Consider the following 26,386-nt stretch of genomic DNA (forward strand, 5'->3'; position numbering starts at 1 on the left):
ACGTATTTATTTTTTGGGTTTTTTTATTTGTTCATTTAAAGTCTATCTTCCCTGCTAGGCCTATATGAGCTCTATGCAAGCTGGGCTCACGACTATTTCTTTCACCACTGAACCCAAGTACCTGGCACAGCAAATGGCGGGTAGCTGGCGTTCAATTCTTTGCATGAGTAAATCGAAGTTAAATGTCAATACCTTCATGAAGCCTTCTTGACTCCTCTCTCTAAAATACAAATTCATCCTCCTTCAAACCCTCTCAACACATAATCTATACCTTCTCTTAGGACACTTACAAAGCTTTTTATACTTGTCTCACAACTTCCTATAGGTTTCTACATAGTAAAATTCTTGCAGGCAAAGATTTTGTCTTATTTATCTTTAGATTTCTGGTGCCTGGTATATAAAAGGCACTCAGTAACAACCCTAAAAAAAAAAAAATGAATGAATGAAAAATATATCTAGCATGTAGAATCAGAGATCTGAGCACTTGTAAAATATGTGAAGGATGCTAATTGCAAATTTAAGTATTGATAGAATCGAATTCCCAACACAGAGCATTTCATCATAAGAAACTTTTTTTTTTTTTGAGACAGGGTCTCACTCTATCACCCGGGGCTAGAGTTCAGTGGCATCATCACAGCTTACAGCAACCTCAAACTCATGGGCTCAGGCAATCCTCCTGTCTCAGCCTCCCAAGTAACTTGAGACTACAGGCGCTAGCCACCATGCCCTGCTAATTTCTCTATTTTTTTGAGAGATGGGGTCTTGCTCATGCTCAGGCTGGTCTTAAACTCCTGGCCTCAAGCAATCCTCCCATCTCACCTGCCAAAGTGCTAGAATTATAGGCATGAACCACCGTGCCTGGCCACAAGAAACTATTTATAGTGAATTTTGGGAAGCAATCTACACTTCAGATTACATATCACATAGATAATTCCAGCTAAACACAAAATATTGCTCAAATCTCTGACACCACTCTACTCTAAAGCAAGATTCCCTGTTAACATGAGCATTGTACTATTTTGATACCAAGAAAATATCTAAGAAATCTGTAATTCATGCCTATTTTCATTCATAAATCAATATATTTACAAGAAAGTCCCAATTGCAACCATATTCACCCACCTTCTTTGTCCTTACTGCCAAAGCTTTGTTCATGATTTCAGATTTGTTCTATTCCTACTGTATGTTATAAACCATGTTAAATACTTTTTTGACAAAGCCTAGGTCTAAGGAATAAATAAATGGTGCCAGAGACATGTCCCAGGGCTCTCTCTCTCAATTTTGTAATCGATCTGCTATAAGAGATTGCGCACACACTTCCTATGCTGGCCCACTTCTGTCAGTCCTGGCCACTCGTACCCACATAACCGCCTATTTAAGGCTCATGATGTGGCTGCCCACCAATTTGAGACCAGGAATCTGTGCAAAGATGAAAAATCTTTTACCTGCCAGCTGGATCTACCTTTGTCTTCATTGCCTCTAGACCTCAATAAGTTTTGTAAAGCATTGTGTCGGTAAATCAGTTGTCCTCAGAGTTAAGAACTGTGCACATCTGAGTGGCTCTGACAGTAAGACTCAGGTCCCAAGAACCTCTAGGTGGGGCTCTACTCCTCTGCTCTTCACTCTGAAGAAGGATTTTAGGGAATAATTTTCCAGAGGTGAGTTTGGTAGAAGAGTGGGGACACTACGGTCAACTAGTGTTGTTGACAGAGGCACAGAATCCAGACTGGCCAGGATGAGAAACAGTGAGCCTCGAAATGTCAAGTACTGTCAGAGCTGGATGGGAAGGACAGTTTGGCCAACTAGGAGGGAAAAAAGGGATGAGACATCCTTGTCCCATCCTGGACCAAATTCATACTCCTGGTGATTATGTTAGCTTCTGTATCTCTCAAAACTTTAGGGAAAAACTATTACATAAGATTTATTTTGATGGAAAAAAGTTCTTACAGCTTGAATCCACACAGAAATTAACTGCTGCACTTCCATTCTCGCCTGAGTTGACAGTTCCAAGATGCGTTCCCTGTGCTCATGGCTGGTGTAAGCAGAATCAGTAAAGTCCTCTGTGCGCTCCAAGATAGCTTCTAATGTTGCAGAAAGGTTCTCTTTGGAGTGAAAATAAAGATTCTCCCGAAGAGCTTCAATATTCATCTGAGAACAAAAAGGACACACATCCACATCAGTCAATATTCCAACCTAACCAAAATGGGCTGTAATTTCTAACAGTACCCAGGAAAACACTAGGAATTTCTTTCCTAAGCAGAAGGAAAATACAGCTTCCAATAATAACTATATTCTCCACTAAAACAGAAGGACATATTGCTCAAGAGGTATCAATGGCCATGCAAAGCTTCATTCCCAGAGTCATTAACACAATGACATTCCAAGAGATCCATGAATACTAGCTAAGGCAGAAAATCATCATGTAGCAACAGGTAGGAAAAATGAACTAGCCTCCAGGTAAAGGATTTGCATTTGGGAAAGTGCCTAGGCAAAGTCCTGTAAGATATTAATATGTTACACCCAAATATGATACATGCTAAGCCCAGGGGGATGGGTGTGGAAGGTGTGGGGTATGATTGGGACTGGAGAAGGCATCAATTTTTCCTTCATTAATTCAGCAAAGACTCTCTAAGTCACCCAACTGGTCTCCCTACATTTTGTTTGATGACCCCAACAGCACCTCACTGGCCCAAACATCCTCTACCAGAAGGCCTGTACAATCTCTCTAAAACATAAACCTTCTTATATTGCCACCTCCCTCTAATCAGCTTCTCACCATCTATAGAGACTCAAGCCCAAACTTCTATGGTATAACACAAAATCCTCTATGTTCTTGTCTTTATAAACCTCTCTAACAGTGTATCTCAGCCCCTGAACTCCCAAGTAACCCTTCACTTCAGCCACCCTGTTTGGAGTTCCTCGAATGTGTCATGAGCACATGCTCACTTGTGCAGTCTTTCTTTTGTTCACCTTTCTAAGATACATTTTGCCACGTGTGCCTTATTTAACCTTTGGTTCATGAAATAAATCACAGAGACAACTTGGGCCCAGGGGCAATAAGCAGTGATGGTCAATATCGTGGTTACAATGAATGTGATAATAAGGATAGCTTATATTTGTTTAGCACTTTAAAGTCCTTTCACAAATGTTATTTCAAGTTAATCCTTACATATGACCCATTTTAACAAGACCAAGAAAATACCAAAGTTTGGGAAGGTCAAGAGGCCAAAAGGGAGTGCTTGTTTCCCCTTCTCCTCTCGGTCCAAGTTGTGTCTGATAATCAGTCTATCCTAGGTAGATAGGAATTTTTTTTTTTTTAAGCTAAACATGTGGAAAATAGTAAGGTATAGAATTGACAATGAGGATCTGAGAATTTAAACAGAATTAAAACATAAAAATCAGTTATATTGACTTCACACCATTTATGTTAAGTTGTCCCTTTAAAAAGAACATAGACATGTTTTCAGATAGTAACTTCATAGAGTTTTGTGGAGTTTTTGAAGGCTATTCATTGATATGGTTTCATAAGATTTGTCCATATATTCACAGCACCAAATATAGTAAAGTATCCAGTTTCCCTCTACAGATTATACTCTCCATCAAAACAAAAGTAAAATGCCAAAGAGATAACCACTGAGACTGAGCCTATTTATAACAGTTCTGCCTCCGGATGCCTGATCACAAAAGGGGCAGCAGCCACATTCAGCCTGACCCAGAGCAAAAATGCAGAGGGAAGAGGTGAAAGACCTGGTTCTAACCTGATTTATTTCCCTAATTATCCTTTGACCTTTGACAACACATCTCCTCCGTCTGCATTTATAAAAAGAGAGGCTTAGAAAAATAATCTCTACGATCCCTTTCAGCAATGAAATTTCTAAGAGAATTATTGGTCCTTGACGCTTCTTTTCCCTCAGGAAGAGACTTAAGGGTAGGACTGGCATCAGATAAACAAACCTAGAGGTGTAAATTGAAAGGTCATGGACTTTGGGATTAGAGAGTCCTGGGTCTAAAGTGGGTTCTACCGCTTATTAGCTTTCCTCCCCACAAAAATAGATATAATTACATCTACCTAAAAGGGCAGTTAGGGACCAAATAAGATATTTATTAAGAGCATGGCCCCTAAAAAGAAATATTCTTTTTTTTTTTTTTTTTTTTTTTTTTAGACAGAGTCTCACTCTGTTGCCCAGGCTAGAGTGAGTGCCGTGGCGTCAGCCTAGCTCACAGCAACCTCAAACTCCTGGGCTTAAGTGATCCTACTGCCTCAGCCTCCCAAGTAGCTAGGACTACAGGCATGCGCCACCATGCCCGGCTAATTTTTTGTATATATATATTTTAGTTGTCCATATAATTTCTTTCTATTTTTAGTAGAGACGGGGTCTCACTCTTGTTCAGGCTGGTCTTGAACTCCTGACCTCGAGCGATCCACCCGCCTCGGCCTCCCAGAGTGCTAGGATTACAGGCGTGAGCCACCGCGCCCGGCCTAAAAAGAAATATTCTTTTCATTACTTTCTTTCACCCCGTGTTCCTACTCAGAACCTCACACAAGTAGAAGTCAAAGTGCAGTAAGATGGAAAGAATACCACCCTGTCACAGCCCTGTCTATTACAGACATGGGTAACCCTTAGCATATTAGATAACTTCCCAGAGTCTTGGTTTTTCCATCTGTTAAATGAGGGGATTGTACTAGATGATTTCCTAGGGCCTGACTCAGACCCTAGAACAGATCATCTTTAGCCCACAGAACATCTTTTACCCACAGAGCATCTTCACCATCTCTCTGATTTCTGACGAGAAGTCAGTCACACTGCCTAGTTTCAAATTCTAACTCTGGTTCTTAAGAAGATTATATGAGTTCTTACATTTAAAGCACTCAGAACAGGGCTGGCACAGAGTAAGGGCTTGATAAATATTAGTGTGTATTACTGTTTATTTTTAAATTTTAATTATTGCTAATACCATTACTACAGTCTTAAAGTATCAACCCCACAACATAAGAGCAGAAATTCTAGCAGAAACGATATGCTACTTGTCATCATCCACAAATGATATGGCCCTGCTCAAAAAAATGAGAAGGGAAAATCCTTCTAAATGTTGGGTAGGATCGGGAAGGCTACAGCCAAGCCATACAACTAAATATGGTCACAGTAACTGCTATAACCAAAGACCAGTATTCTTTGTAAATATAGCACTAAGCCAAATATTGCTGAACATTAGGTTTGTACACAGTGGCACTACTTTAAAGAGATATATCTGCTTTTGAAGCATCATTCTAAAACATTACACAAAAATATGAACACTATATATAATAATGTTCATTTAAAATGAAAAGAAAAAAATCAAAAAATATTGTCTTTATTCTTACCTTGAATTCTTTAATTCCAGTAAAAATACTGATAGATGAAATGTCAGTCTCTCCATTCAGTTTACAGTCAGTCACAATTTCAATGACCTTATCTAATGCTACTTTCATGCGGTCAAATACTCCTTCTTTGTTTTTATGAGCTGACTCGCAGCTGGGATGCCTGAGACATGTCTTCAAAACAATTGAAAATTTTTATTTTAATATTTGATCCATATCATAACACATAAAATCTTACAGAGAACATGTCATGCTAATAAAAAGGGTTCTTTACCAAAATCTCCTGGGTCCCTGGCTCACTCAGCTGCTTCTCCTCACTAAAGTGGAAGCAGGATGAGTAAAAAGCGATAGCAAGGTTAAGTGAAAAACGCAGAGTGCAAAACTATATCTTTATACTTCAATAATAAGGTTACTTAAAATTTTTGCGGAAAAAAAACCCCTATCTTTTCATCATGATTAAAACTATTTTAAAATGTTCCCTTACATATTCAAGAACTAAAAAAGAAGGAGGAAAAATGAACAGAGATAAAATATGACTGTGGATGAATCTTTCACTTTTAAAAAATGATGTAAATGAAAAACCACCCAAGGGCCTAGATAGAACAGAGCCTTCCAAGTGGGCTCCTTGAAGTCTCTGTTTTTGTGGCTTCGCTGATCCTAGCATAGAGTAAATACTCTCAAAAGAAAAGGCAATTCTAAACAAACTATTAAGGAGACATTTACTATTATAGTTCATTCTTGAATTACACCAATTTGCTGGCCAATTGCTGTTTGTAAATATAAACTCTTGATTGACAATTTTGTTGAAAGTAAAAGGAATTAGAGAAATGAATTTACAGAATAAACAAAGAGCTGACTTCATACTCCACTGTTACTTAACAGATCCTAACTTGCTTAGCTTTTTCTAGAGCATGTATACTGGCTCCTCAATGAAACTAGCAAAACCCTGCAGGTAGTGACTGTGTCTGACAGGCTTTGATTCACAGTACCTAATATATCATCTTCTGCTTAGCTCCTTAATCTAAGCTGACTCGTAGATTAATTACCATTTGGAATTGGGGAAGAAAGTCTAGCATTCTTGTAAAGAATAACTGAGATTTGACTATTTGGGCCTATGTTCTAAGTTATCACTTTGATCTTTCTAAAATGTAAAATATGTAAATTAAATGCATTTAATCAGATTTTCTATTTATTACTGTATAACACAGTAAATACAAAAATCTTCTTACCTTTGAAGCTGTGAGAAGCATCATTGTACACTTTTCAAGAACTGCCCTAGCTGCTGCCATTTTTGCCTTTTTCTTTTCATCTTTCAAATCCTAAATATGAAATAAAATCACTGAGCAGTGTAAGATCATGTAAACAATCCCACTTCTTGAAAAATCATTTATTCAACATTAATAATACTCAAAAATTTAGTAACATTGGTAAGCAAAAAAAAAAAAAACAAAACAGGATAAAGTTTTATAAATTGTCACTACTTTGATCTAAATACGTCAATACAATATGAGTAGAAAAAAAGAGCTACCCTTAGTAGGGGCAGTAGAGCCAGGAACTGAGACAGAGGAGGAGGCGGCACACAGTTTGCATTCTGGTGGTCTGCCACACCTGACATCCTCGTGCCCAAGTGCAAACACCTCACTCCTAACCAGAAACACCCTGCCCATGTCTTACTTAGTTAAAAGTGACTTTTTTGTCAGAACCTATTGACTATTATTTCTTTCAAAACAGAGACTTAGAAGTCAATTCATTCAGGGACCATGTCTAATGAATCCATCTAACTGCTGATGCATCTCAATATGAGGTTTGTTTCTCCTAATCTTAACAAATACATGTTCTGAAATGTTCTTAAGATGTTTCTTGGGTATATAATTTTCCCCAACTATTAACAGATAGATTATGAACACTTAAGCAAACACTATGTTTTGAGTTTTTGAAGGGGCTTTCTCTTCATAGAGCCCTCAATAGAATGTGCACTATTACGTGGGGTACCCAAAAACTTGCTGATCAAATCTATGACAAAACACTCTGATAATGGTTTGGTTACTACATCTAAATTAGAGGTTGGCAAATGTTTTCAATAAAAGCCCAGATAAATATTTCAGGCTTTCTGAACCATATGGTCTCTATTACAACTACTAGATTCTGCCATTGTAATATGAAAGCAACCATAAATAATGCATTAAACAAATGAGCATGGCTGTGTTCCAATAAAACTTTATTTATGGACACTGAAGTCTGAACTATATAAAATTTTTGCCTGTCACGATTAGTCTTTTTTTTTCATTTGTGAGTTGGGTTAAAAGCCCTTTCTTACAAATAAGAAAAATCTAAAGTTTGAAAATCATTTGCCTTTGAAATTTGTTTTAATAAATTAGAATAGATTCAGAGTTATCCCTATTATAATATCACTCTCACCCACTTGCATCTGGTATAGCTTCCTTTAATATGAGATAGAGATGGAATTACATCTATTTCATGAGAAACTGCACATAACTCAAAAGCTAATTCAGGTCACATCTCAAAGCAGTGTGTCCTACATATGAATATCATACATCATGAGTATCTATCAGAAATAAAGGTTGATGTTGCTTCTAAAAATTTCCACCCCTTCCTCTTGTCTTTATCATTTTGGACAGGACTCCTTTCAAAACAACGCATGGGTCTAGTTGACAATGCATCAAGTGTATATGCCATATAGAATACTTGCAAGCCACCACATACTGTACATGGTGATAACAAATGACTGAAAAAGAAGGCATCTCTACTCAAAAGGGCTGGTCCACAGGACAAAACAGAGGCCTCCATAAAACCCAAATGGTCCAAGAAGCACTAAATGACACATCCCAGTACCTCCAAAAGTATTTGCCCTGGCTTGGGTAAGGCTCTCACCACTGCCACTTTCTACCACCTTTGTCCATGGCACCACCATCCCTCACTGGGTTACTATAATAGCCTCTCAAGTAGTCTCCCTGACTCTGACCTTGTTTCCCTACAAGCTATTCTCAACAGTGGCAGCTAGAGTGATACTGTTAAAATGTCAGGAAATGTCACTTGCCTACTTGAAACCTTCAATGGCGCCCCATTTTACTTAAAGCCAAAGCCCTTACCCAATTTGGCCTCCCCATCACCTCCTTGGTGTTCTTTGAACACATCACACATGTTTCTGTTTTCTTGTCTATCTCCTCCCACCCCCACTAAAATGTAAGCTCCATGAGCACAGAAATTTTTGTCTTTTTATTTCCAGATGTATCCCCAACATCTAGAATAGTACCTGGTTCACAGCAAGCAGCTGATGAATATTTGCTGAGTAAATTGAATGAATAAATTTGTACTACAGCTATTTTCAGAATTTTTTTTTTTTTTTTTTTTTTTTTTTGAGACAGAGTCTCACTTTGTTGCCCGGGCTAGAGTGAGTGCCATGGCGTCAGCCTAGCTCACAGCAACCTCAAACTCCTGGGCTCAAGCGATCCTACTGCCTCAGCCTCCCGAGTAGCTGGGACTACAGGCACGCGCCACCATGCCCGGCTAATTTTTTCTATATATATTTTTAGTTGTCCATATAATTTTGTTTCTATTTTTAGTAGAGACGGGGTCTCGCTCTTGCTCAGGCTGGCCTCGAACTCCTGACCTTGAGCGATCCACCCGCCTCGGCCTCCCAGAGTGCTAGGATTACAGGCGTGAGCCACTGCGCCCGGCCTATTTTCAGAATATTTTGACCATACCAGGGGAGAAAGCATTTGAACCCTGGGTGCATATTACATAAAAATGATCCAGAAGAAACACTTACCAAACACAAAGATGCCAAAATGGCTGCTAGTAAGTTTCAAGGGTTCCAAATTTGATGAGTTAAATTTTAAAAATAGGTAACTCTTCAGCTAAAGTGTACACAAGTTTTAAAGTGTTGGATCACAATCTTACAAGAATTGAAAAAAATACAGGCTCTCCAAACCAAATTTCTAAGTACAAATCAAAATAATGGTTATGTCCAGAGGCTGAAGAGGATCCTACAGAAAGTGTAACTGAGGGATGGTGGCTTTAGAACCTATGAATCATGCCGTGCTTGCTCAAGTAATCAAGCAAATGTTAGATGATAAGCTGTTGTCATTATGAAAATAGTCAAACAAATAATTTTTATGGGGGGAGAGAGAGGAGGAGGAGGAGGAAATTGAAGAGAAAGAGAAGGAAAAGAAAAATTATTTTATAAAGAACAGTGTTGACAGAATGGAAAATGAAACAGTAAGGTGCCTATAAAAGCAGCTTAGGTATTAGAGACGAATGCCATTATCCAGCCTGTCACTCTCCAGGCCAATACCCATCTCTCAACTTTAGCAGCAACTAGGAAAGTTCATGTCCAAAACTAACAGAATAAACTATGGGACTATACTCAGAAGCATTTCAAGAAACTATCAATTATTATATATTTAACTGCTGACAAGATGGACTCATATACAAATATCCCAAAAGGAAAGTCAATCCTGGATATAATATGATCTTTCACCTGCCTAAATTTAGGAGCTTACAGTCTGAATTAGGGAACAGGGCCATGAAGAAATAATATCATGTTGTAGTGTGAGAACTACAGGATAACTGAGTTCTGAGTTAGAATAACTGAGTTCAATCTACTAGCATAGTGATCTTGAGAAAGTTTATTATCCACTCAGGTTCAGTCCCTCATATGTAAATAAACAGTAATAACAATACCTACCTCATAGAAAAGTTTTGAGAATTAAATGAGGTCATGTATCTAACTAAGTAACACATAGCCAGTGTAAATAATTAATGGCTTGAGTTATTACTATTAATCTAATATGGTTAAGAATAACAGAAACATATAACAAGATACCATAAGGATACATATGATGACTCAATTTATTTGCCTGAGCCCTGGTAGAGGAGTTAAATGGAAAGCTTCATAAAACAGAAAATACTTAAGTTGAGCCTTGAAGGCAAGTATGACCTTTCCCAGTGTGCAAGGCGGGAACATAATTGTTACATGTGTGCAAAAATGGCACACAGAGCTACTTACTTTATCCTGGTTTAATTATGAAAGGCTTTCAAGACCAAGATTATAGATTTAATAAGGAAAGAAACCAACCTAAATGGTCCCAAAGATCACACCTCTATCCCAACTAAAAAGTATTCGTTTATCTGAAGATTTTAAAATGTGGCAAATACATACATTTTGTCTATCTCCAGTCAGATGTGCAAACTCCACCATTTCATTTCCAAATTGACTAAATATTTGGACAAACTCTTGAAAGCTATTCACTCTCTCTAGTCTTTCCATAGTTGCAAGAACCTGCAAAACAGAGAATATTTTATTATCAAATGAAAGATAGGAAAGAGACTGAGATTGTGAAAGCTGAGGAGAGAAGGAAAACAAAAAAAGGAAATTCTAAATTCTAGGGGAATGCTGAAAAAGGAGGAGCCAGAAAAGAAGACAGAGAAGGAGGGGCTCAGAGAAAAAGAGGCAGATTGAAAAGTTAGAATCATTTAGGGAATGATTTGTTTTTAGGATGAGGAGAGGTGGGCTTACTCGAAAATGAAAAGGAAAAAGGGTTAATGAAACAACTAAATATACAAATGAAGAGATCATTTATGCAGCCAAGTCTGGAGAAGGTGGGGATGGGCAAGACTGCAGTAATCAAATCTTCAGAGGATTAGGAAGGGGTAAGGATGAAAGACAACACACAGAAGCCTTACGGTTCTGTGAACCGGGAGAGCAGGAACCCAGTCTTCCCAGGAAAGCAGAAGGAAGGTCATTTGTGAGTGAGGAGTGGAAAGGGAGGTTTGGGACTTTACAAGCAGGAAAACAGTTTGGACCAGTCAGGAATGGCCTGTGTTGAATAAATCACTTGCCAAGAAGCTTTGGGCAGTTAGAGGTGAATAGAGAATGTGAATCTGTAGCAGAGCCAACAGACAATGTATTGTGTTTTCTTGACATGAGAAATAAAGTAAATAGATGTGAAATGTATTTTCAAATACTTTTCTTTAAAATAACAGTACTGGATTAGTTTTAGTCAGACCAAGATAGGTTAAAAAAACACAGATATCCTGTGTTTACTTATTTTTAATGAGGATATGATGAATATTTGTCATGTTAATCTGCCCTGGCAGCTCAGGAAGTCCAGGCAACTAACACAGATAAGGCACATTACCACCACTGAGCAAACCTCTGTCTTTCAGAGAGGAAGGTTGTTTCTATTCCTCTGGCTCTGCCAGATTCACATCTCCAATTACTTTTTTTTTTTTTTTTTTTTGGAAACAGAGTGTTGCTCTGTTGCCCCGGGTAGAGTGCAGAGGCACCATCATAGCTCACAGCAACCTCAGACTCCTCGGCTCAAGCGATCCTCTTGCCTCAGCCCCCAGGGTAGCTGGGACTACAGACGTGTACCGCAACACCCAGCTAATTTTTCTATTTTTAGTAGAGTGGGTCTTGCTCTTGCTCAGACTGGTCTCCAACTCCTGAGCTCAAGCAATCCTCCTGCCTCAACCTCCCAGAGTACTAGGATTATAGGCATGAGCCACCACACCTGGCCCCTAATTACTTTTTAAACTTATACTTTTTGATTCACTCAACACTTATCAGGTGTTTCGTCCTCAAACTCTACTAGGACAACCCCTTCCCTGGCTGCCTGCCCTCCCCCTTGCCTAAGGAATGATCCAGGGAAAGAAGTGATCATGTACACCCTGGGTTCCTGGATGATCAAGAAGCATAACCATTACCTGAGAGACTAGCAGGAGTTCTGGACTGGAAGAGTATAAATCCATTCTCTAAGTTTTGTGATTAGTAATAGTTAGGGACTCTGTATACAGAAATTTTGTAGCTGTGGATAATTATGGTTTCCATTGATTTAATGTTCATCTTAAATTTATAACTTGTTACTCTCTGATTTGGAAAAACAAAAAGACTGAAGAATTCAGTATTTGTTATCAACTAGGTTTCTACTACAGACATGACCATGGTGCTCGGCTTTTCTCTTTGAATGTTATACACATTTAAAGCTTTTACCAACAAGCCTCAACAAGTAGATAATGATTTTCTGAGAAGAAATATTATTTGCATTCAAAACTTTAGGCCCAGTACACACATCATTTAAGAATTACAGGTATAGAAGAAATACTACTTTTAAACTACAGATAATTAGAGTTATAAACAATTATAATAGACAAGCACTGCCAAATTACCTGCAATTACTCTAAAAAACACTTTTGAAGAGAACACTGAAAGGCAAAAGTATAGCCAACACCAGGAAGGCAAGTACCTTATTTCTTGATGTTATTATCTGTTTAATGACTACTCGGTCTGCCAGCAACAACACTTTTGTCACTGAAGAAAGAAGTAATCTTGCAGCCTTTATAACTCCTGTTTTGTCGGTAAAAATTGTGATCTGGCCATCAGATTTGGGATGATTCAAGTTGGTTACGTCTGTAAGTGCTGCAATTGTTTCTCCTAATAAGAAAGGGGAAGAGGAAAAGTTAAATTGGTGGTAAGGCACATTTAAATTAAAATCTAGACTTTAATCTTCAAGGTAATGAGCATGATGGGGAGAAACCTGGCTTTGGAGTCTTACTTCAGGAACAGGAAAACAATTTCACCTTGATGATCAGAGGGATTGTCCACATGAAGTTTTCTAATCAAAAGTTACAGGACACTCTTAAAGAACTGTGAAAAATTTTTACCTTCACCCAGTTTCAAAAATAGCATAATTTTTGTTTCCAGTGGCACTGCAAACTATACCATCTAAAAGTCTCCTGCTCTACAAGATAGTAAGAGAAGTCTCAGGAGTGCAAAACCAAAGCAGCAGCTAAAACCAAAGCAGTAAGCAGGTGCCAAGCCTTGGGCCAGGGCCAGGCCAGAGGGAAGGTGGGAAAGGGGTCATTGCCAATCTCCACAACTGGAAAGGGCTGGGGTTTTTAGAGAAATTCAGGGATAGAAGAAAGATAAGACTTTAGGCCCCACGGGATGACATCGTCAATGAAAAGGGGGCCTAGAAAAAACTGCCAATAGGCCAAGGGAAATAATAAGCAAGTTTGTCTATCAGTCAGCCTGGACTCTGAGTGGGGAAAGTAAATAAAACAGAAGCCTGCCAAGAATTCGAACCACAGGCTAACCCTCATTCAGGTTTGCTGTTTGAATTTATACTTCTTATGATACCCAGTGGAAACCATTCTACCAAATGAACTCCCAACCCTCTTGAAAAATTCTCTTCATTATTGCTATCAAACCTATTGGTTTCTATAATGGCAATTATATCCACCAATAAAACAATATAAATGTTTGCCTCCTCAAGACTATAATATTCTCCAAACCACCTTACTGTTAAAGTTAACAAGAATAAAATAAAAATAATAAACCTTAAAATATCTTATAGTGTTCAAGACAGTTTTTTAAGTCCTAAATAAACCTGTGTGCATAATGGATTGATTTTCTCACAAAAGCCCTCTTGTCAATTCTATTACATACACACACTAATGTATCAGCCATGGGCTAAGGATCTTAAGTATTGGAATCTTAATGGACAAGACCACAAGGTGCAACATGCTAAAAGTCAATATTTAGAAAGATCAGTCTGGTGGGAGCATATAACATGGAATGGAAAGGGGAGACTTAAAGCCAGGCTACCATTTCAGTTGTGGGTATGAGATAATAGGGACCTTTCTAGGATGGCAGGTAGCCATAGGAAAATGATGAAGATGACAGTGAGACACTGAGGAAAGAAAATGTAAAATCAGTATCTGACCAGTGAAAAGAAAGAAAGGAAGAATGAAAAAATGGCTTCAAAGTTGTGAACCTAAGTCGCTTAAAGAAAATTCCAGAAGGGCATGGGAAGGGAGATAATAAATATAGTTGCAGACAACAGGAGTTTGAAATGACACAGAATTCATAAAAGATAAGCCACAAGATACAGATTGGTAATGCAGATTCTGGGGTAGCCAGCCTCCAAGACGATCCCCACCTACTGGTACTCACAATATTGTGTCATCCCTTCCCACATCGTACCAGGGTTTGGGATGGCAGAAGGGATGGTATGTAACTTCTGAGATCAGGTTATAAAAGAACTAAGGCAGCCACCTTGGTTGCTGTCTCTCTCTTTCTCTGAAAGAAGCCAGCTGCCATGTCCTAAGCAGCCCATACTATTAACAATGAGGCCTACATAAAGAGGAACCGAGGCCTCTGACCAACAGCCAGCAGAGAAGTGAAGCCTCCCAATAACTACGGGAGGGAGCCTGGATGCAGATCCTGCTGTCCAGCCAAGCTTTCAGACAACTGAGGCAGGGTCAACACCCTGACTGCAACTTCATGAGACACACTGACCCAAACCACCCAGTTAAGCCATTCCCTGTCCTGACCCTAAAAACTGTGTGAGATAATAAATGTTTGTAGTTTTAAGTTGCTAAGTTTGGTTAACTTGTTACAGAGCAACAGGTAACCAATACAAAGTTTTTATGGCAAAATAATACAGAGAACAAAAGTGCTCAGAACTAAATCTTAACGAAAACAGAAAGGGGCAGGAGGAAAGCATCAGTTTACATTCTATCAGCAATAGCTGAAAGGATGAAATGTTTCCCATTCCTCTAGATACTGTGAACTTTTCCTGTAGTTCTCAATCACCAAAGATATAACATATGAGCCTGCACATATTGCATTATTCAACCTTTCCTTTTTCTGACTAAACCCTAGGCGTTGAATTCATCGGATGGTAACATTCGGTCAGCTCCACCAACATAGTCAAATGCTTCCTTAATATTATAAAGGTGTTCAATGTGTAGACTGTTCAGAAATTAGTTCTGTGAAAAAGTCACAAAGCTTCATATCTTATAGCTTCATGGTTGTCATTTTTAATTTATTACATGCAATTAGTTGTATCTTAATAGGAAAACCCAAAGTCAAACACACAGAAATATTTATTAAGCTTCCATATAAAATATAAACCTTGTCTGGTAGCCAAGTAAAAAGTAACAATATAATGTAAGAGTCCAACACAGGAAAATAAGAATAAAAAATAATTAATATGACAACTAATATTTATTGAGTACTTATTATGTGCCAAATATATACATGTATCATATCAAAACACCTCTATAAACACTAACAGCCCCCTTTTATAAATGAGAACACTGAGGCTTAAAAATATTTAATAGCTTGCCTAATGTCACACTGCTAGCAAGGGGAAAAGTAGGGATTTAAATCCAGGCAGTCTGACTATAAAGCTCTAGCTCTTTATTCCTACTTTATATTATCTCCCTCACATAAATGCTAACTAGTTCAGAGGAGAAAATGATTAGTATGGGCTGAGTGGGCCAGAAACATTTCAGGAGTGATTTAATGAAGTCTTAAATTTCCAAGTGTTATGAGAAAAAAAGGTTTCCATATCACATAACTCCAGCAGGCACCATTCTCATCCTCTTACCTGAGTGACTGTAAGAAGCAGATGATGTGTGAAGCCCATGACACCTGAGGGCTTCCAAAAAACTCCCTCTATGGAGTTGCCTGGCTTTACAGTACTTGGGTCAGTGTACCATGTCCTGGTCTCTCACCTTACACTGAGCACAGTGACATACTATAAAACCAATAAAGGGAGCAGGACTTAGGTTGCCCTTTCATTAAAAAACCCTCCTCTTGCTTTAATCAAGTGTTGTTAGAAGAAACAGTAACATGAAGAACATCTCTACATTTTCTGTTGAATTGTCCTCTGTATTATGTAAGGTCTGTTTCATAAGCACCCACACAATAATTTAGTGCCATGAAAAGTCTCTCTCTCCTCTTACAAGCTGGTTTGTTTCCTTACAACAAACAATGAGAATTGTATAACCCTTTGTTTCCCACGTTTTTGTCTTGCCTTCCAGGAAGCACAAAGATAAACTTCATGCTTAATTAAAATAATAATGTTTGTCAAAGTTTCTGGTATATTTATTTCATCTTCTATTTTAATAGGTTTATTGAACATATCTTACAGTAAGCTCTTTCAAATTTTTTCTTAAAGTAAGAAAAATATAAATTATGAATAGAATAAGGACATCCCCCTGCTTCCCATATAAAACCTACTCTCTATCCCAGTGAATGGCTAGAAACCAGAGAGTCAACCCAGAGTCCTGCCTTTCCTTTAGTCAATAACCTAGTTCTATCTGTTCAACCACCTTAATGAGTATTTTGTGTACTCTTCCTGTTCTCTACAGACCTATTACACTGTCTTGGTCTAGCTGGTTTCATTGCAAAAGCTTCCCTATTGATCTCCCTGCCTTCAATCTCAACCTTCTCTCAACCTGCCCTCATTCATTCATTTCCTCCATACTATCAGAAGGATTTCTAACACAAAACAATATGTCTTTCACCTGGCTCAAAATTCCTCAATGACTCCCTATTACCTATAGAGTAATACCTGAAGCCATTCATATAACATACAGGACCAAGTATGATCTGGTGGGTCATTCCATATTTACTTGGCCTTATCACAATCACTCTCTCAGTGACCCTCCAAAAACAGCTCCTCCTCCCTCAGGGTTGCCCACCTCAGTAAATGGCACCACCATTTACTCAGCATTTCACACCCAAAACCTTGGAGTTATTCATGACTCTTCTTTCTGTCAGATCCCACATCCAAACCATGAGCAAATCATATCAGCTCCACCTTCACAATATACCCAAATGTAACCACCTTTCACCACCTCAACTGTCATCACCTAGCAGTCTAAGTCACCATCGTCTGTCACCTGGACCACTGCAGCAGCCTCCTAATTGATTTCTCTGATTGCACCCTCACACTCCCTATACAGGAACCACCAGTTATCCTTTTAACATACAAATGAGATCATGTCACTGCCAGACACAAAACCTCCCACTAGCCTCCCATAACACTTAGAACAGTTCCACAGAGTCCACAGTTCCTGTCATTGCCTAAAAGGTCGCTCTTTTCCTTGCCAGGAATGCCCTCCCACAAGTATTCACATAGCTCAGGCCCTCATTTCATTATAGTCTCTGATCCAATATTCCCTTCTTAGAAGGTCCTCCTAAACCCCTATCCCAGTAAGTTCTCAACTTGGGGCATTTTGACCCCTCAAGGGACATTCAACAATGTCTGCACATATTTTTGGTCATCACATGGGGGAAGAGGGTATCTATGGCATCTAGTAGGTAGCAGCCAGGGATGCTGATAAACACTCTACCATGTACAGTACAAGCCCCCACAATAAAGAATTATCCAGCCCAAGATGTCAATAGTGTCAAAGTTGAGAAGCTCTGCTCTCTTGAAAACAGCACCTCCATTGATCTCCTCTTACCCTGCTTTATTTTTTTCTTCATAACTATCACTATCACCTTCCCTCACTAGAACACAAGCTCTAGGAGGGCAGAATTTTGACTGATTTGTCCACAGCTATATAGGGATATACAACCATGAAGAATGCCTGGAATATCACCAGCACTCAGTAATTATTTATTAAAAGTATAAATGGATAAATGATACCTCAACAAGCTGAACTATTTACAGTGCTCAAAACTCTCCATGTTCTCAAAGGCTTCTGTGCCACCAGCTATACAGATTTGTGAAACATCATGAAGTTTTAAGTTACTGAGCTTTGTTTGCTATAGCGTACTGGTGCATACTAATGTTTATTCACACTTCCTACTTGGTGGAAAGTAGGCTAGCTCATATGCTCCTTGAGAGCAGAGTCCACACTTCACACTTCTCTATCTCACATCTCATTGGCAGATCACTACTCTGACCAGTGAAAGAGTCCTATGTTTCAGATTTAGGACTTGAGCCAAGAGAAGCTAATCCAGGCCTGTAATGTCTTAGGCATCCATAGTTGGAGACCTATACATCTTTACTAAAAATAAAACAATAATGTGTCATCATATCCAAAGCAATAAAACTAGTATGAATAGGCATCAAAATCAATATCCACATACCTGCTTGCTTTGCTTCAATACAGGCAATATTTATTTCTTCTTTCAAATCCCAGTTTTCATTGGCTATAGCTTCCCCTACTTTAACAAATCTTCCAACTGCCAAGTTGACGGCTTGTCCTACACGCTGAATTGCTTGCAGAGTTTTATCAGACTTTTTGGTATTATCTTTATGATTAATAAGTGTGGTGATCTAAAAAAAAACATAAAAGCAATTTGCTTAAATTTTACATCAATATCTTTTTATTTTAAGCTATATCACAAAAAAACAAGAAAATTAAACCCAGCATACAGGACTAGCCCAATAGATTAAATCAATAGCTTCAGATGTTTCAACACAGAAACAACTAATAAAGTATCCTGTATCCTCATGACAATGTTTCCATTAATTACAACTCCAGGTTCACCTGAGGGCAGTTATCTGGGGCACACAGTTCCAGAGGCCCTCCAGATCTTTCAATAAATCTGAAAGACAGGAAAATAGTAGGAGAGGATAGATCATTACGTCCACAGAACCCACAGGAAACCAAAGTACTTCAGGTCCAGCCTCCTCTACTATGACTTGAGCTGCTGTGAGAGTAGAGACAGCATCTTCTACTCCTTGCATTCCACTCCATGGCCTACTATGGTGCACGGGTTGTATAAAATAGCACTTGTGCCATACATATTTACTGCATTAACTAGACACTTCAGAACAATCATTGTGATCTATGTTTTATACTTTGCTAAATTTTGTTGTACCAGACTTAAAGTAAATGAAATTTCAGAAGTTTTAACACTTGGTTCCAGGCCCTGAAATAAAATACAAAAGGTAACAAGTTCAGCTCGTTGAAACAAACATAAATCTTCAAGATATCTTAGAAAACTAGTACATAAACTACGCTGACATATAAAAATATTTATTAAAGAACATGGCCTAAAAGACATAGATCTCAACCAGTACATGTATGGTGAGTATAACTTTGAAATAACGTATACAGTATATTTATAAAGACCAAACATAGTAGGGAATTTAACAGAAGAGGAAGAGAATCACTTTTACTCTTCACGCAACTACTGTGTCCCAAGCACTTTATGTGTTTAGGCATTAATAGTTTAGAATTAAAGAAAGGCCTAGGTTTGAGTCTTGGTTTGGCCATTACTAGCTAAGTGTTCTAGGAAAATTTATTTAATCTCTCTAAACTTATTCATCTATGATATTTTTTCATCACATTTTGAATATCTATTAGATGCCAGGTCCTGAAGATGCATCAGTGAACAAGACTAACACGATCCTGCCCCATTAAGTTTATGGTATGGTAAATAATTCAGTCACACAAAATATATTTGTTGTATACTATTATATGCCAAATAAAATTCTAGGCAATAACAAGAAAGAAAAATCCCATGTTCTCATGGAGCTAACATTCTAGTGAAGGAGGAGGAGAAACACACAATAATCACATAAATAGGTAAATAAAATCTTTAATGTGAATGCTATGAAAAATGTTAAAATAGGATAATGTCATATAAAGTATCTGTAGCTACCTGAAATTGGTTGGTCTTCCATCTATGAAGAAATGATATTTAAGCTAAGATCTAAATGATAGCAAGTAGCCAGGCTGGCAAACATCAGGGGATAAAGAACATTCTAGAGAGAAGAAACAGTGGGTTTAAAAAAAAAAAAAAAAAACAGAAAGCTCTTAGGAATAAGCCTGTCCTGTTCAAGGAATGAAATAAGGCCAGAAGTGGTTAAAGCATGGTGGGCAAGAGGGCAAGTGTCAAACCAACATCGAAGAGATGGGATGGGCAGGGGCCGGCCACGGCTGTGCATTGGAGTAAAGAACTTTATTCTATGTATTACAGAAAAGCCACTGAAGGGTTTTAAAGCAGGAGAGTGGTACAATCTCTGTAGTGGTTTTCAAATGTGTCCACAAATTGTTTCATACTTCTCCCTTCAAGAGGGGGAGCCTCATTTCTCTGCCCTTGAGAGTGAGCTGGACTTGGTGACTCACTTCTAACGAAGAGACAAATAGTAGAAGTAATGGAGTGCTTTTGAGGATAGATCATAGAATACATTGTGACTTCCATCTCACTCACTCTCTCTCTCTGAGATCAATCACAGTGGGAGAAAGCCAGATCCCACATCATGGAGGGCATTTAAGCAACTTTATGGAAAGCCCCACGATGTAAGAAACTGAGGCCTCCTGCCAACAGGTAGTGATGAATTGAGGCCTCCTGCCAACAGCCAGGAGAGTAAACCTGGGAGTGGATTCTACAGCCCCAGTCAAGCCTTCGGATTACTGCAGGCCCAGACAAAAATCTTTTTTTTTTTTTTTTTTTTTTTTGTTGTTGTTGTTGTTGAGACAGAGTCTCACTTTGTTGCCCAGGCTAGAGTGAGTGCCGTGGCGTCAGCTTAGCTCACAGCAACCTCAAACTCCTGGGCTCAAGCGATCCTACTGCCTCAGCCTCCCGAGTAGCTGGGACTACAGGCATGCGCCACTATGCCCGGCTAATTTTTTCTATATAGATTTTTAGGTGTCCATATAATGTGTTTCTATTTTTAGTAGAGACGGGGTCTCGCTCAGGCTGGTCTCGAACTCCTGACCTTGAGCAATCCACCCGCCTCGGCCTCCCAGAGTGCTAGGATTACAGGCGTGAGCCACCGCGCCCGGCCTCAGACAAAAATCTTTATTATAATTTCATGAGAGACCTCACTCCAGAGCCACGAGGCAAGTCACTCCAGAATTCATGACCTATAGAAACCATAAGATAAATGTTTGTTGTTTTAAGGCACTAAATTTGGGGTTATTTGCTCTGCATAAACTATAGTTAACTAATACAGATTTTGGTACCTGGATCTGGGGTGACACCGTAACAAAACCTAAAATGTGGGAGTAGCTTTGAAATCAGGGAGTGGAACTTGAATGAACTTTGAGGAGTAAAAGCTAGAAGTAGCAAAGAAACTTTGTGGAAGCACCATGACCTTTGAGGAAATGGTCTTAGTCGGTTTGGGCTACTATAACAAAATACCTTAGACTGGGTCATTTATAAACAACAGAACTTTACTGCTTAAAGATCTGGATGCTGGGAAGTCTAAGACCAAGGCACTGCTGAGATTTGGTATCTGCGGAGGGCCCATTCCTCATGGATGACCTTCTATGTGCTCACGTGGCTCCCACAGCCCCTTTTATAAGGGCACTGATCCCATTCATAAGGGCTCCCTCATGACCTAATCACCTCCCAAAGGCCTCACCTCTTAATACCATCACTGTGGGGGTTACATTCCAACATATGGATTTTGGGGAGATAAGAACATTCAGGCCACAGTAGAAGCTATGGATGAAAGCATAAAGCAAAGTGAGAAACATCTTATTGGAAACTGGAGAAAAGGGGATCCTTGTTATGTAGTGACAGAAAGTCACTCTCATTGAAAGGAGAAAATATACCTAAGGAACTGGGTGATCTAACTAAGGAGATTTCAGGCAGATTTGGGGGTGCTACCTGGTTTCTTCTTGTTGCTTATAGTAAAATGTAAGAGAAGAGAGAGAAGTTAAAGGAGACACTGTTAAACAAAACAAGCCAGAACTTGATGGTTTTGAAAATTCCTTCTCCAGATAGCACACCATGCTAAAATTAAGAATTAGCTTCCAGGCAAAAATAAAATCCAGTGCACTGTCAAGAGGTACAGTCTAAAGATGAAGCTAAGGGTGTAACCTTAAAATCTTATGATAAGATCTCTGAAAGATGCAAGGTGGTGCTTCAGTCAACCATTCAGTCCAACAACAGACCTCCTAAGAAGTTCAAAGGGGTTGTCCCTCAGCAGGCCCAGCAGAAGCCCAAGTTAGACAAAAGCATATCTCAAAGAAACTTGTGGGTATGGCTTTCGTCTAATGGAGTGAGTCCAATGTAACTCACAGGAAACCAATAAAATTTTTAAAATAATTGCGTTAACAGAAACACCACTAGCTTGGACTGAAGGAGACAGATCAATACAAAATGAATGGAAATGTTTGTATCTCCAAACTCCCATAGCCAGAGAGCAGGCTGAGAAATCTATGCAGCTGTAAACATGAGCTACCTTTCCTGAAAAAGGATAACTCAGAGGGCTGTGCCAAGAGCCATGAAGAATTATTCCCAGGCCTTAATCAAGGAACTGTCAAACTGACAGACATGAGAGATCCAGAAGACCCAAGTAAGCTACTCCCAAATTCCTAACTCATAGAAACTAAGATAAACGTTTGTTGTTTTAAACTATTATGTTTTGGGGTGATTTGTTATGCAGCAGTAAATAACTAATGCAATCTCAAATGCATGTTTTTGAAAAGAACCTTCTAGCTACTAGAGGAAAGAGTAGATTCCTAGAGTGATAAAAGCAGAAACTGGGAGACCAGTTAGGAAGCTGTTGCAATAGTCCAGGCAGAAGATGATGTTGGCTTGAAATAAGGTGGCAATAGTAAAAATGGGGGAAAAATGGACAAATTGAGGAATGTCTTGAATATGACTTGCTCGATGGATTAGATTGGTGGTATCAAAAATGACCGCTAAATCTGTGGTATGAGAAAGAGTGGACAGGCACAACACTAACATCTCTATGTGGCAAGAATATAAAAGTGTTTTACATAAATGATCTAATTTAATCCTCACAATAATCTTAGGACTTAGGTACTACTTAATCCCCTTTTTGCAGGTAAGGAAACAGATATTAAAAGATGCTTATTAAAAGTCACATAGTTAATAAGTGGTGTGGTCAGGATTCAGAGGCAGACAATTTGACTCCAGAGACCATATTCTTAAACACAACCCTATAATGTCTCACAACAACCCAATGAAATAGTTACTATTATCATCCCCATTTTACAAATGAGGAAATTGGACATCAAAAAGAGTGGAAGGGTTAGGATTTAAATCAGGATATTCTGACTGCAGAGCCTAGCCTCTTAACCACTTAGCCAGACAGCCTTCTCTGACTTATGATGTTAATAAGAAGATTTAATGAGGCCGGGCGCGGTGGCTCACGCCTGTAATCCTAGCACTCTGGGAGGCCGAGGCGGGTGGATTGCTCAAGGTCAGGAGTTCGAGACCAGCCTGAGCGAGACCCCGTCTCTACTAAAAATAGAAAGACATTATATGGACACCTAAAAATCTATATAGAAAAAATTAGCCGGGCATAGTGGCGCATGCCTGTAGTCCCAGCTACTCGGGAGGCTGAGGCAGTAGGATCGCTTGAGCCCAGGAGTTTGAGGTTGCTGTGAGCTAAGCTGACGCCACGGCACTCACTCTAGCCTGGGCAACAAAGTGAGACTCTGTCTCAACAAAAAAAAAAAAAAAAAAGATTTAATGAAATGATGACAGCAGTGTTTAACACAGTACCCAGCTTATGGTAAGCATTCATAGGTTTATTATAATTAGCTCTCTTATTTAATCCTTAGGTATTCTTAAAGACAAGAAAACTGAGGCTGAGTGAAATTATGTACTTGGCTCACACAGCTAATAAGTGGCCTAGTTTAGAATTTGAAACCAGGTTTATCTGACACCAAAGCCCACCCAGCACTCTTTCCTTTACTGAAGGTTTTCAGTCTTAATTATCTTTCTTAGAAGAGAACAGAACTCTTTCCTCAAATTAAAATGGGCTTCTTAAAAGTCCATTATGTAGTTATATCAAAGAGTCATTACAAATGAATTTTGAGGATGACTGTGGGTCATGGTACTGGGAAGCAGGGGCACAAATATGAATCCTATTCGCACCAGCTTAGTCCTCTACACCTGATAGACCTGAGGGAATTCTTAGTATCACATGGAAAACAGAAAGCTTAACCACCATTGACTATTCTAAGCTACCATCTTGGAAGAGATTCTGGAGTGAAAAGGGGTTAAGTTCTGTTATAGGTTGAATGTTTGTGTCTCTCCAAAATTCATGTGTTGAAATCCTAACCCCCAATAATATGTATTAGGAGGTGGAGTCTTTGGGGGGTGATTAGGTCATGAGAGTAGAGCCTTCATGAATTGGATCAGTGCCCCTTAAAAGAGGCCTCAGAGAGCTCTCTCACCCTTTTCCAGCATGTGAGGACAGTGAGAAGATAGTTGCCTATGAAACAGGAAGGAGGACCCCCTCACCAGACACAAAATCTGTTGGCACCTTAATTTGGACTACCCAGCTCCAGAATTGTGAGGAATAAACTTCTATTGTTTAAGCCACCTAGTCTAGGGTATAGCAATATAGCAGCCCAAATAGACTAAGACAATTGTGTTTATTAAATGCTTTATTTATATAAAGTTTTAAATTTTCAATTTGAAAGAAAAGATCCTGCAATTTTGACTAAAATACCAACTATTGTTCAGTTCTAAAACACACACTTGGCTTTCAGTACAAGCATCCTCCCCAGTGCATAATTAGGTGTGGCTGCCTTCCTCTTACTGGAAAGCTGTCTGGAAAATGTTCAATTCCAATGCAGGTATGCCTTTAAAATTTTCATTTACAAGAGCTAATTCATAAAATTCCTTATTAAAAGGCCTACTTATGCCCTAAAATTATTTTCAAACGTTTTAAAAGGGAGGTTCAAAAGTTACACATGTTGATTGTTAAAAAAAGAAAAAAAAAAAGAAATGGGAATTGTAGAAAAGCCTCAAGAAATAAAAATAACCTATAATCCCTGCTACCCTGTGAGCATTTTGGCATAATTCTCTCTAGTCTTATTTTAAACATATACATACCTAGACACACCGATTTATAAAATTAAGATTAAACTTCAATTTCCTTACTGTGCAAAAAAATAAGACTAGCTAACATTTATTAAGCACAACAGTACCAGACACTAGCCTATGTGTTTTACATGTATTAATTCATTTAATACTTCCATCTCTCGTATCTAAGAGGTACATACTATTTTATCCTCATTTTATAGAATAAGGACCAAGTCACAAAGCCAGAAAGCTGCCTCCACTCCTGATCACTACACTGCCTCTCTTACCTCCCAGGATTATGTTAAGGATCAAGTGAAAGATAGCTAGTAAGAGTTCTTTGTAAATTATAATGTGTCAAATAAAATTTTAGCTATTATTCTGCAAAAATAGGAGGCATATTAAATTGGGTGTCCACAACTTGGAGTCGCCCTGACACCAGAGTCTAGAGAACGCCTGAACGAACCAGAAAAGAGGGCAGAGAAGGCATCCCATGGGGAAGAAAGAGGATCTGGTGTATTAAAGAACTCTGCCTGGAATAAAACAATAAGAACTAGGGCTTACTTGATACCACCAAACAAAGGGTGTCAAGAAGTACAAAGCACCAATAAAGTATATCCTAGCTGTTAAAAGCATGGACTCTGACATCACTCTGCCTAGGTTTGAATACTGGCTCTGCCATGTGACCATGGGGCAAGTTATCTAACCTTCCTGTGACTCTTGTTCTCACCTGTGAAAACGGGGATAATAACAGTACCCATCTCATAAGGTTATTGTGGGGAACAAATAAATTAGTAAATGTAAAGTACTTAGAATAGTGACTGGTATATAGCAAGCACTGCATAATTCTTCGATATCATTACACTGGTTAGATTTCCAGAATCTCTGTTCTTTCCTCATGATTGTGATATTGTTCATATTTTTTAGAATAAATGACAGTATACCCTTGATTGAAAGACTTTCTTAGTTTAGTTACTTATTTTGTGGAGAGGTAAGAAAGCAAGTGAAGGAGGCTAGGAGAAAAAAAACAAAAGTAGTATCAATCCAGAAAAAAGAGCAAAGCCTAATTCCCTGGGACTTGAATAACTAGGAGCCAGCGTGGGACAGAGAAGCTCATCTCTGGGCTTAACTCATCAGTTATATATAATTCTCAGAATTATAAGAATTTAAAAATCATCTAATCAGCTATAGAAAATAATATAAAAGTAAACACATCAATCATGGGAGTATGTTTTCAAGAAGGCAGAAAGAAAGCACTTGCACTTACTTTACAAACCATTTTGTTTGGATTTTGTTTTATCTTTGCACTTAAAAACACATATATATTCACATATACAGATCAGCAAAAAACCCAAAGAGGGTCCCTTATCTATTCTCTTCATCCCCAACTTACTGAAACAAGGAGCCTGAAAAGCTTCCAGGACAATGGAGAGAAAAATGGGAAAATGAGGTGA

At 38.6% G+C, this 26,386-nt stretch overlaps 1 protein-coding gene across 3 annotated transcripts in view; it reads right to left on the reverse strand.

The window, feature by feature from the left end:
* CTNNAL1 (catenin alpha like 1) overlaps nucleotides 1–26,386 on the reverse strand; it is a 67,356-nt gene that overhangs the window by 35,192 nt on the left and 5,778 nt on the right. For all 3 annotated transcript variants that reach the window (XM_069474533.1, XM_069474532.1, XM_069474530.1), the window contains exons 2-7: nucleotides 18,276–18,465; nucleotides 12,628–12,815; nucleotides 10,542–10,661; nucleotides 6,589–6,678; nucleotides 5,363–5,533; nucleotides 1,948–2,148 (exon numbers count right to left, since the gene is read on the reverse strand). In XM_069474533.1, coding sequence (XP_069330634.1) covers nucleotides 1,948–2,148; nucleotides 5,363–5,533; nucleotides 6,589–6,678; nucleotides 10,542–10,661; nucleotides 12,628–12,815; nucleotides 18,276–18,465 — 960 coding nt within the window. The remainder of the gene's footprint in view (nucleotides 1–1,947; nucleotides 2,149–5,362; nucleotides 5,534–6,588; nucleotides 6,679–10,541; nucleotides 10,662–12,627; nucleotides 12,816–18,275; nucleotides 18,466–26,386) is intronic.

This window comes from Eulemur rufifrons, chromosome 7 (assembly GCF_041146395.1).
Source record: "Eulemur rufifrons isolate Redbay chromosome 7, OSU_ERuf_1, whole genome shotgun sequence".
NCBI classification, from domain to species: domain Eukaryota; kingdom Metazoa; phylum Chordata; class Mammalia; order Primates; family Lemuridae; genus Eulemur; species Eulemur rufifrons.